The 12,314-nt window shown below is 44.4% G+C and overlaps 1 protein-coding gene across 5 annotated transcripts in view; it reads left to right on the top strand.

The window, feature by feature from the left end:
* Window positions 1-300: 300 nt before the first annotated feature.
* Window positions 301-12,314, top strand: part of MYH10 (myosin heavy chain 10) — a 161,011-nt gene continuing 148,997 nt past the window's right edge. For 3 of the 5 annotated variants that reach the window (XM_053570509.1, XM_053570510.1, XM_053570506.1), the window contains exon 1: window positions 7,642-8,017. In XM_053570509.1, coding sequence (XP_053426484.1) covers window positions 7,673-8,017 — 345 coding nt within the window. In that variant the 5' untranslated portion in view covers window positions 7,642-7,672. Of the gene's footprint in view, window positions 512-2,216; window positions 2,317-7,641; window positions 8,018-12,314 lie in introns of those variants that run through there. The other 2 variants (XM_053570507.1, XM_053570508.1) reach the window with 2 other exon arrangements.

The raw sequence follows: 12,314 nt of genomic DNA on the forward strand, positions 1-12,314 counted from the left end.
CCCCACGGTCCGCACAGTTCCGGCCAGCGCAGCGAGCTAGCCACTGTAGAGTCCACACCCGCTGCCTCGCGGGATAGCACAGCGCCCAGCCAGCCTCAGCTATCCATCTCTGCCCGGGCCAACCAATTGCCCGCCACTGCCCCGGCCGCACCTCCCGGAATCCATGATGGGCGTGAGGACCAACCTATGAGATTGGGGTCTCCATGGCCTGGGCTGGGAGTGGGAGCCAATGAGCATCTTTCCAGGTGGGTGGAGGGAACGGACTCTGGAAGGTAGCTTCGTTCGGGTTGCTAACGTCTTCCCTTGGAGATGGGCGCGCAAACGGACCAGTGGGTCTGGGGGCGGCGGTGATGGGCGTGGAGCTGGCCCAATGAGGGTGGGAGTGGGTGGAGCAGCCTTAAGCCTCAGTGCTAAAGGAGCCCGGCGGAGGCAGCGGTGGGTTTGGGACTGAAACGCCGGATCTGTGGTCGCGGCTGGGGACGTGCGCTGGCGCCACCATCTTCGGCTGAAGGTGAGAGGTTCGGCTGCCGGGGTCCGAGTGCCGCGGCCCGGGGTGGGGGGACGGTTTCTTAGAGGAGGGACAGAGGCCGGACTAGGGGTACTGGGCAACTCTGAGGGGCAGGAACGGAGCCGAAGCGGGAGCTGTGGAAGTCAGAGGGGATTCTGGGCGGGAGGGTTTGTGCTGCGGAGACCTTAGGTTCGGGCGAGCAGGGTCCTGGGCGAGGGTAAATGGGACCCCAGTGCGTGGAGATGGAGTAACCCCTGAAGGGGTAGGGAATGAGGTCCTTGAGAGTGAGGCCCCTGCAGGGATCCCGGCCTGGGTGTGCAGGATAGCGACCCCTTGGGGGCTGGGGATGGAGATCTAGGGAGGGAGATGTGGAGACCAGGTTCTCTTGTGTGGGATCCCTGGGGTCGCGGAGTTTGGGGCCAGTACCCTGGTGGGGGTCTTGGGGGTGTTCCACCAGTCTGTGTCTGCCTCCCAGGATGGGAAGGGATTCTGGGTGGGATGGAAAGCGTGATCCCAGTCGGGGGCGGGGGGCGGGCTGGACAGGAAGGGCCCCAGGGTAAGTTAGGCCGGGCCGGGCCGGTCCCCCTAGGCCAGGTAGAGGGGTCTGCGGAGGGCTTGGGGGCTGGCGGCGCGCGCCGGACCTGTGGGGTGGAGGGACGCGAGGGCAGAGCCTCTGCGCGGCCAGGGGAGCGCGCGGCGGGCGCCGGGCTCCGGAGCCTGTCGCGTGCGCGGGGAGGGTCGGACTCTGCTGGCGCTGGAAAAGGAAAGCAGGAGGGGGGCGTTATACAGCGGGCCCTGTGGACCGCCGGGGTCGGGGTGGACGCCTGGCGAGGCCCGGGCGGTTTGGGGGAGCGAGGCGGGAAATGTGGCGGGGGCGCGCTGCTGCAAGGCGGCCGGGGGGAGGGTCAGCTCTCGCCTAGGGATCCCTTTATTGTGTAAGGGAGCTGGGAATGGCTCGCCGCAGTGTCTTCCTTGCTTTCTGCAGTCTATGTCACACCGTGATCCCATAAAATCAGTCTGGAATTGGGTCAGAGGGAAGTTGAAGCCGCAGAGTCCTGGCATTTGCGGGGGCTTTGTGGGCCTGTGGTGGGCGGATGCAGCCCGGGGACGCGGGACGCCCCCGACCGGGCCTGCTTGGGAACTAGGGCCTTAGGAAAGAGGTTGGCGACTCGGCGGGTCTGACCCGGGCTGGTGAGGTTTGAGTAACGTGGCCTGTGACTACGACCGTTATCTCTGTTTCTTAGGGCCTCTGCGGCTCCCTTCAAAGATCACAGCGGTGGATGGAAGGGGGTGGGGTGGGCTGGGGTGGGGTGGGGTGGGGGAAAGCAGGCGGGGTAGATCCAGACTGCAGATGAAACAAAGACTGCTGTTTTCACTGAATAATATAATACCAAATAAAATACTTTGGCTTTGCTGAGATTTTGTTTTTTAGCATTGAAACTGAGGATTCTTTGAGTGAGGTTTAATTATTCTTGATAGTATCTCACTCTGGAAAACTTTATAATCTATTTATTGTTTAATCTCCTTCATAAGTCTGCCTTTATTATAATTATTCTCTTAGTGCTATGCTTTTGATATTCGAGTATGCCCTATCTGTCTCTAGTTATGGAAAAGTGGCCATTTTATGTACCTCCTTACTTATGCATCTTAAATTCAGTTCTTCTCCGTCCTTATCTAGAGAAAGCATATGGTGTAATTGTGTGATACAGCACGAGCTTTGGCAGCAGAGGGATGTGACCCGGGAGAGCCTGGCTTTTTATTTGGGTTCCTTAGGGAAATCATTACAATGAAGACAGCCGGGATGGAAGGTGAGATGGAGGAAATTTTGAAGGGCATGCTGTAGCGTGGAAGGCTTATATGTATGCTTCAACTGTTTATGTACTTTGTTTAATTTGAGGAATTAAAATTCCTGGTGTTGGATTCAAGTTTGGGGAATATTTAATACAGTATAAAGGTATTAATTGGGAAATAAGGCAGGCCATAAATAGCTGTAGTGGCCTTTTGTATTTGGTTTGTGTTTGTGATCATTTGGTTAAGCACAATTTTGATAAGTTATTAGACTGGCCCAGCCCTATAATGTAAGTGACCTCAAGGGCAGCATTACACAATGGTACTGTTCTGTTTTATCTGTTAATAGAGTGATGCTCTGTCATGGATAATTTATCCATCATTTTTGTTTGCCTTTCAGTATGGGCGCAAGCTGTTCTTAAAATTGAGTCATTTTCCTCCATCCATATCTGCAGTGGGTGCTAGGAAGCAGTGGAGAAGTTTGTTGGGTGGTATTTCTATGGAAGAGAAAAATGACCTTGGTGGAGGAGCCCCAGGGTATATGTCAAACTACTGTAAGGGATGGGAACTTAGGCTCTGTAGGGGGCTAGTTCATACACAGATAAATGATTTAATTATAATTAGTTATTTCAGGTGATACCAGCAATCTTAATGTCTGCTACAAAGAGGTTCCTGTTTGTTCCTTTTTCCCCTAAGTACAGGCATTGTTTTCTACAAAATATAAAGCCTTTGCCAGATTGTGTTCACAATCCTTAAGCCATAATTGATAGGGTTTTTATTTAGTGGAGAAGTAGTATATCGTGTTCTACATGCCCTTCCAAATTTCCTCTGTTTTCACCTTTCGTCATTGTAGCATGTACTCTGGAGCTGGACTTAGTTTAATCCCAGTTCTACTACTTGTTAGCTGTGTAACTTGCACCAGTTATTGGCTTTCTCTATACCTCAGATTCCTCATCTATAAAATGAAGATATTAACAGTACCTACCTCATATTACTGTTGTGAGAATTTAGAATTGATATATGGGAACTGCTTAGAATAGTGCCTGGCCGTGATTAAGTGATGTGTAACAGTAGTGTTTTGCTATTTTAAAAATTATAGTATTGTTCTTTCAGCAAGGCAAAGCATTTGAGAGCGGTGCACTGTTAAACATCAGCATTATTCAGATTGGGTACCAGATGTACAACTGAGTAAAAAAAAAATACATATTTGACAATCACAAGTGAAGAGTTAAACTGAACAAAACGTCTTCATTGGCCTCATGGACTCAATCAATCAAATAAACAACAATGTGAGCACCTATTACCTGTGAAGCCCTGTGGTGCAAGGCAAGGCAGGGCAAGAAGAATGTCGGCTGAACAGTACAAAATGTTAGGAGAAGGATTAAATAGCCTGAGTGACCTGAAAAGAACTTCTGAAAGGGTAGCATTTAGGTCAGGAGTTGAAGGAATAGTTGGTCTTTGGTTGTGGAGAAGTTGAGGCTCATGGGAGGGTAGGGAGCGTGCATGTAAATATTGACCAGTAGGTACAGATCCCCTGAACATACCAGGGACCAGACTAAGCACTTGAGACGTGACAAGGAACAGGCAGCTGTCTTCACAGTGTTTAGTTGTGGAAGAATCTGAAAAAGTGAAAGTAATTTGTAAGCCTCTGACCCAGGGAATATATTCATTCCATTTTTTTTTTTTTAACAAAACACATGTGTATATGTAATTTTCCCCCACAAAATTGAGGGCGTGCTTTGAGTACACGTTTGTGATTTACTGTTTTTTAAAAAAAATATTAAATTATAAGCATTTCCCCACCTAGAAAAAGTACTGATAAAATGTCCTGATTTGATAAAATAATTTTAAAGTATATAATCAACTTTTGCTGATCCTAGAAATAAGTAGTTCTTATTTATAGTCTCTCACTAAACTTAAGCATGGCCAAATTAAAGAAACGTGCATGTAAAATTGTGTGTGTAAAATGTGTGTGTAAAATTAAATACATGTGCATGTACCTGCTGACAGCAAGCATTCCCTACATGCTGTGTAGGATGTGCAGTTTATACTTAATAAGAAGGGAAACTTAATCAGCTTTTGTTACAGTTGGGTATTTTTCCTTTTAATAGACCCTGTCCTTCCGAAAGGCAGCGTAGGTATCCAATTATTTGTCCTTAAATTTCACCTAGGATGTTTCCTACCTCAGATCTGTGCTTCCTGTCTTCTTACCAGTGTGCAGTTTTTAAGTTGGGAAGAGAAGACTTGTTAATAGTGTGATTAGACCTGTTCTGGTAATTTGCTTTTGAAACTGTTCTTCAGAATGTAGCCTGCCCATGAATGTTTTCTGTATTGCCCTCTCCCAAGAGGATACCTGAGAAGATATATGCAAGTTTAGTTATAAAATGTGTTGTTTTATTTGTAGATGTCATGTCACATTAGTCGCATGTTTTGTGATTTTTGTTTTATCCAATTCTATAATGTTTAGAACATCCACGTATTTTTTAAGTCGTGTTATGATTAGTCTAGATCATTGGTTTCCAACCACTTTTCCTACCCCAGCATACCTACTAGTGACAGTGGCTCACCATGGCAACCACAGAACTATGGAGCAGGGGTTGTCAAGTGTGGCCCCAGACCAGCACCAACAGCAGCATCTGGGAACTTAGAAATGCAAAATCTTGGGCTCTACCCCAGACCTACTGAATCAGGAACTGGGGAGGGACCCAGCAATCTGTATTTTCATAAACCTTCCAAGTACTGGTGACACATGTGGGAATTTGAGAACTGCTACTCTGGAGCATGAGTGTTTGAAATGCATTACATTGTAACAAATAATTTCTGAAGCATCTTAGCAATTTAATTCTGGGAAATTACTGTTAGGGGTTAAAGGGCTGGCGTCTGTACTTTTTAATCAGTGATTAATCTTTTAGCACATAGAGCACTTAGGGACTCTTAAAAAATGTTACAGGTGTTCTCCTTAGAACACATATGCACACACTAAATATATAACATTTTTATACCATTTCAGGGATTTCATGGAGCTTAAAATTTATCTTTGGACTCAAGGTTCAAGGTTAAGAATCTCTTAAGAAGTTTGGACTACTTTATGATTTCTCTTACAGTCTACAATTGATGACTTACATCTATCTTCTTGCCTGCAAAGAAGCCCCAGGATTTTTGGCTGGGTGGAGTAGAAGGATGGAGGGAAGGGAGAAGTTGGGGGGATTTGATAGCCTAGATTAGGTACTTAGTTGATTCCTTGTATTTATTTGAATGAAATCATGAAAACCGTGCCTATGAAATTTATAATCACTTGGAATTTATAGTAATAGTAAAAATGTGTAAGACAGTATTGAATTCCAAAAAGACATTGTCAGGCAGGAATAGTGAATCATATTAGAAAGGTGAGTGATGAATGCAAAATCCTGTCAGTTTCACAAGCTGAAGAAGAGACGTCTTAGCGGTAACATGTATGGAGCGTTCTGTAGTACCCCCTTATGAACCAACAGTAAATGAGTGCTCAATAAACCAGTGAGGCCTTGAGATCATTTAATTGTAAAAGTCACAGAATCAGAACTTTCCTCAATGTGCTTAAGGGTGGTTCCTTTTTTATGTGTTTGTTTTTTCTTGCACTGGTCAGACTGTATCTGACTTTTATGTTTGCTTTTGGGCCATCTATTTTATTTATTTATTTATTTTGCAACAGAGTCTTAAGCTGTCGCCCTGGGTAGAGTGCTGTGGCATCACAGCTCACAGCAACCTCAAACTCTTTGGTTTAAGCGATTCTCTTGCCTCAGCCTCCCAAGTAGCTGGGACTACAGGCGCTCACCACAATGCCTAACTATTTTTTTTTTTTTGTTGTTGTTGTTGCGGTAGTCTTTATTGTTTAGCAGGCCCAGGCTGGGTTTGAACCTGCCAGCCCTGGTGTATGTGGCCAGCGCCCTAACTGCTGAGCTATGGGCGCCGAGCCATCACATTTTTAGTTTTTTGAGACAGAATCTCATCTGTCACCCTCAATAGAGTGCGATGGCCTTGTCATATCTCTCAGCAACCTCAATCTCTTGAGCTCAAGAGATCTTGCCTCAGCCTCCCAAGTAGCTGGGACTACAGGCGCCTGCCACAACGTCTGGCTGTTTTTGTTTTTTGTTATTTTGGTTATAGTTGTCATTGTTGTTTGGCAGGCCAGGCTGGATTCGAACCCGCCAATTCTTCTTGAGCTACAGGCGCCAAGGGGCCATCTACTTTAGAGCAGTGATTTTTTTTTTTTTTTTTTTTGCAGTTTTGGCCAGGGTCAGGTTTGAACCCACCGACCCCGGTATATGGGGCTGGCGCCCTACTCCTTGAGCCACAGGCGCCACCCAGAGCAGTGATTTTTCACTGGTGTGCCGTGAAAGGATCTCAGGTGTGCCATAAAAATTCTTTGAAGGTCATTAATTAGATTATTTTGAAAAGATGTTCAAAGCACATAAATATATTCTTTTTTTTAATCAATATAATTTAAGCGTGCCATGGAAGTTTAACTAGGTTCAAATGTGCCATGATGTAAAAAAGGTTGAAAAATACTGCTCTAGTGGGAAGGCATAAGCACATTGGAGTCCGTTTACAGGTGAGAGGTCAGGGTGGAGAAAGAGTCTTGATGAATGGTGGAATGCTGATGAGGTGATGGGGAGGAGCATCTGCACCATGAGAGTGGAGGCCTGGACAGCTACCACCACGTCCCTGAAATGCTGTTGCGTGAAGCTCAGTTACACTTGTCTTTTGTGGCTCCATTTGGTTACATTAAGACCACATGAGGTCCTAGAGAAGCTTATAGGGGGATTGATTTAAGAGTATTTGTAGGAAGAATTTTGAGTCTGTTGTCCGAAGGCAGAATGGCAGTTATGTTTAGACCTGATTCTTTATTTACTCTCTTGGCAATCATGGGTTTTTGTGGCTGTTTCCTGTGGTCACACTAATTCTGATACCACTTCATGGACCTTTCATTATGCATCTTTATTTTTATTTTTTATTTCTCCTTTTCCTTCTTAACTCCCTGTTTAATTTGTGGTGAGGGGTGAAAGAGGAGATGACGAGGAAAAAAAGTCAATCGGAACTTTTTTTCCTTCGGCCTGTTTTAATCCATCAGTAACTGAGGGCAAATCTTGAGTGGTCGTCAGACAACCAGAGTCATAATTTGTGGTCACTCCCACAATTTACCTTGGACACTTGGTTAGTATAGCCATGAAGAAGAAAACCCCAGCTCCTTAACTCAGAGCTTGTGCTTTATGTTTACTAAAGGTTTTTAAGTTTCTTAGGAAAGTAAAACTTACAAATTATTTTGTATTTCTTAAACATCTAACTTTGTCTTCCTCCACTTCTCATAGAGGCGATTGCTCTTGGATCCTTCTGTTTACAATGGCACAGAGAACTGGACTTGAGGATCCCGAGAGGTATCTCTTCGTGGACAGGGCTGTCATCTACAACCCTGCCACTCAAGCTGATTGGACAGCTAAAAAGCTAGTGTGGATTCCATCAGAACGCCATGGTTTTGAGGCAGCTAGTATCAAAGAAGAACGGGGAGATGAAGTTATGGTGGAGTTGGCAGAGAATGGAAAGAAAGCAATGGTCAACAAAGATGACATTCAGAAGATGAACCCGCCTAAGTTTTCCAAGGTGGAGGATATGGCAGAATTGACATGCTTGAATGAAGCTTCTGTTTTACATAATCTGAAGGATCGCTACTATTCAGGACTTATCTATGTAAGTACCTTTCCCCACATAATCATGTGAAATGGTAGCTGGGAATTAATGTAAATTGTATATCTTGTTGTAATGAGAATGTGGAATTCCCACATTCTCTGTTTAACACTGCTGCTGTTTCTAGATCCAGATAGTAGGATTGTCTCTTGTTTACCCAAGTCTTGGTTTACTTTAAATCTTCACATGTTAAACTTAACACATTGACTGCCACACTGCTTTTCCTTGGGGTCACTGTGTTTTATTGGGTCAAGAGACGTGTGAGTTATACATGCTTCATGAGGCCTAGGGCTCAAAACTAGCGTAAGTTAAACACAACTCATGTGGCATTTAATGTGTTACGTCTTCCAATCTGCAATTCAACATAATAAAATGTTTTTTGAAGTGGTCTGGAGCACAGTAAGGTGGGAGAGAGCATGGGTCAGAAAGAACAGGGAGTTGAAAAGGGTGGTGAGAGGGCGGCGCCTGTGGCTCAGTGAGTAGGGCGCCCACCCCATATACCGAGGGTGGCGGGTTCAAACCCGGCCCCGGCCAAACTGCAACCAAAAAATAGCCGGGTGTTGTGGCGGGCGCCTGTAGTCCCAGCTACTCGGGAGGCTGAGGCAAGAGAATCGCTTAAGCCCAGGAGTTGGAGGTTGCTGTGAGCTGGGTGAGGCCACAGCACTCTACTGAGGGCCATAAAGTGAGACTCTGTCTCTACAAAAAAAAAAAAGAAAAGAGTGGTGAGAGTTGCATTATTATAGGAGGACACATATAGCAAAATGGTAGAAAATCAAGTGCATATCCAGGAGTATAAAGCAAAGAGGCTGCAAGCATAGATGTTGAAGAGCAGGAACAGTTTTGTTGGTACAGGGAAGTAGGAAGGATAAATGTTGAGGTTTCCAAGAGGAAACAGTTCAGGGTTGAGATTGAGGCTGTGGTTAGTTCCTGACACATATCTCAAGAGTCACTGTGTCACTCGCTGATCATGTGGAAGTTACCGACGGTAATAAGGGTTCAGGTAGAATGGGAAAATGCGAGCCAGATAATAAAAACAATTCTGAAATGACAAAATAGGTTTGAAGGGCTGGTAGACAGATATGGCAGTGATTTTGAAGAAGATAGCTTAGATGGGACTTAAAGTGAAGGGAAGTGGGAAAGTTGACAGAGTTCAGAATTAGAAAAGGGTGGTTGAATTTTATGTAAGGAGTGTACTGTTGAAGCTTGTGAGTAATTCGAAGCTAGTTTTCTCATAGGAACAGTTTATTTCAGGAATATTTACTGGCCATCTGCTGTCGTCTAGGTGCCAGGGATAGTGTGGTAAACAAGACTGGCTGGGTCCCTGCCTTCATAAATGGCCTGAGGGGAAGTGAAACAGCCCTGGGATCAAGCGAGCAGGAGGCTGGCTCTTCATGGTGGGTCAGTGAAAAGCTCTTTGAGAAGGTAGTATTTGAGCTGGAGTCTGACTGGTGGGAAGGAGCTGGCCATGGGAAAAGAATAATTCATTCATGATGTTTGTCAGAGGAGTTTCAGTCAAGCCCGATGCCCCTTTTTTCTTCTCCATGAAGTAGGATGCAAAGCAGGAGAGTGAGAGGCAGCCCCAGGGGTGGGAAGGTGGTTTGAGGAGAATGGAAGAGGCTTGGAAAGAGAAGATGGCAAGCATAGGAAAAGGACAGGAGAATAGCTCTGAGAATGCAGCTGGCTTAGTATAAATGGGGCAAAGCTCTAGCCCCAATTTTAGATCTTCTCAGACAGTCACATGTTTTCATGTCAACAACAGAAGAAAATAAAAACAACCCTCATGCATCATCACTTAAAAAAAAGAGAGAGAAGCTGGGTGGGGTGGCTCATGCCTGTAATCCTAGGACTCTGGGAGGCTGAGGTGGGTGGATTGCCTGAGCTCGTGGTTCGGGACCAGCCTGGGCATGAGTGAGACCTCGTCTCTAAAAAATAGCTGGGCATTGTGGCAGGCACCTGTGGTCCCAGCTACTTGGAAGGCTGAGGCAAGAGAATCACTTAAGCCCAAGAGTTTGAGGTTGCTGTGAGCTGTGATGCCACTGCACTTTACCCAGGGTGACATAGTGAGACTCTGTCTCTAAAAAAAAGAAAAGAAAAGAGAGAGAATTTAGCTGAGACTGAATAACCACATGTAAGGTGACTGCGTTTTTGTTTAAGAGTGTGATTTTGCCAGACTGTGGGATTGCTCTAGGTCTGTGCGGGACGGGAGCTTTGAATCTCTTTGCTGCCACAGGTCATTCCCTGCTTGTCTTTGGAGTCCTGTTTTGGTAGGAGCAGAAGTCTAGGAAGGAAGGGGCTGGTGGATCTAGGGCTGGAATATTTAATGATGCTGAAGAAGTGGGTTTAATGGGGGATTAGGGTTAATGGGGGTGAGGGAGTGAAAAAACTGGAAAATTAAAAGGTTGGGGTCAGAAAGTAAAATCGACATCTGAGATTTAAGAAGTGGGTCAATGTGGATGAAACCCAGAGCTGTGATTCGCAAAGGGTTGGAAATGGCACCACCAAAAAATCATGAAGGACAGCATGCAAAGGAACGAGGCTGGTTTTCTATCAGAGCCCCCACTCTGGTCACCCTTTTAGAGATGTAGGTGACTGCAGTCAGGAGAGAGAGGAGATAAACAGAAAAGGGAAGGAGACTGGTTGTCAAAGGGACGGAATGAAGGAAATGGCAGTTTATTTGTAGCCATTCTTCATGGTAACTCTGAGATTTTACAGAAAATTTTTACTGAATTTTATTCGCTCCACACTCCCCACTTAACTCAAGGACAATCTGAGTGGATTTCTGAGTTAGTTTCTTTTCAAAGCACAGCCTCCTTGGTTTTTACCAAGAGAAGGATCTCGGTTTTTCTCAAAGTATTAAGGTCACAACAGAGATGGGGGGGTTGGAAAGATCATATCTTCAATTAGTTGGTGGAGAGAAAGTGTTTTTACCTAAGATTCTAGTTGGAGCCCTTGACTCTAAAGAAGTCTTGTTAGGAGAATGGGGCTGGAGAGAGCCCCGGTGGTCAGCATCATGATGAATTTTCATTGGGCTTTGCAGTTAAATGGTCGGTTGAAATTGATGGATTGATATAGATGCTGTAACAGCTTGGGTAGGACCTTTTGGACATATCACTATAGATAAGATGACATAAATTCATTTAAACAAGGTAGGTTGCTAACAGGCTTAATTATGTTCTTTTTTTATATTTTCTTTGTATTTATTCTCTCTGACCTCCAAATTCTCAGGTCATGAATGTTCATCTTCTTTTTTAATCATTTAAAACTGTAAGCATTTCTGTTTTAGCTCACCTCACAAGTTTCTATATGTTGTAGTATTTTTATTATTCACTTGTAAATTCTATTATGATTTCTTTAACCAATGAACCATTTAAAAGCGTACTTTTAAAATTTAACAAAGTTGGCTTTTTAAAAGTTCTTTTTATTATTGATTTTTAATATAATTGCATTGCAACCAAAGAATATTGTCTGTATTATATTGTTCCTTGTTTTTGTTGAGACTTGCATAGTATATTGCCAATTCTTACCAGTGTTATAATGTGTTTGTAAAGAATGTGTATTCTGTTGGTTGTAGGTTTCTCTATATGGCCATTGGATGAAGTTTGTTAGTGGTGTTTGTTCAAATCTTCCATAACCTTGCTAATTTTCATTTGCTTGATGTATCAGTTACTGAGAGAAGTGTGTTAAGATCTCCCAATGTTGTTTTATAAACTTAAGTATTCATCCATAAACAATATGGTTTAATTTTGCCTGGTTTTGAATTTTTTTTTTTTTTTGTAGAGACAGAGTTTCACTTTATGGCCCTAGGTAGAGTGCCATGGCATCACATAGCTCACAGCAACCTCCAACTCCTGGGCTTAAGCGATTCTCTTGCCTCAGCCTCCCAAGTAGCTGGGACTACAGGTGCCCGCCATAACACCCGGCTATTTTTTTGTTGCAGTTCCGCCGGGGCCGGGTTTGAACCCGCCACCCTCGGTATATGGGGCCAGCACCTTACCGACTAAGCCCGGTTTTGAATTTTTATATAGACAAATCTTCTAGCTATAGCCTTTGTGTCTGTTTTTTGCTTGTTTTCCCTCTGGATTATATGTTCAAGATTTATCCACATTGTTGTTTTGTGTTATTGACTCAGTAGTTATCAAAGTGTGGTCTGTGAACCTCTAGGATTTCCCAAAACCCTCTCAGGGGATCTGAGAGGTCAAAACTATTTTCATAATAATACCAAAATGTTATTTGCCCTTTTCACGGTCGATATTTGTACTCATGGTGCAAAAGCAATTATGAATAAAACTCCTAACATCTT

Source organism: Nycticebus coucang, chromosome 18, assembly GCF_027406575.1.
Source record: "Nycticebus coucang isolate mNycCou1 chromosome 18, mNycCou1.pri, whole genome shotgun sequence".
In the NCBI taxonomy this organism is placed as follows: Eukaryota; Metazoa; Chordata; class Mammalia; order Primates; family Lorisidae; genus Nycticebus; species Nycticebus coucang.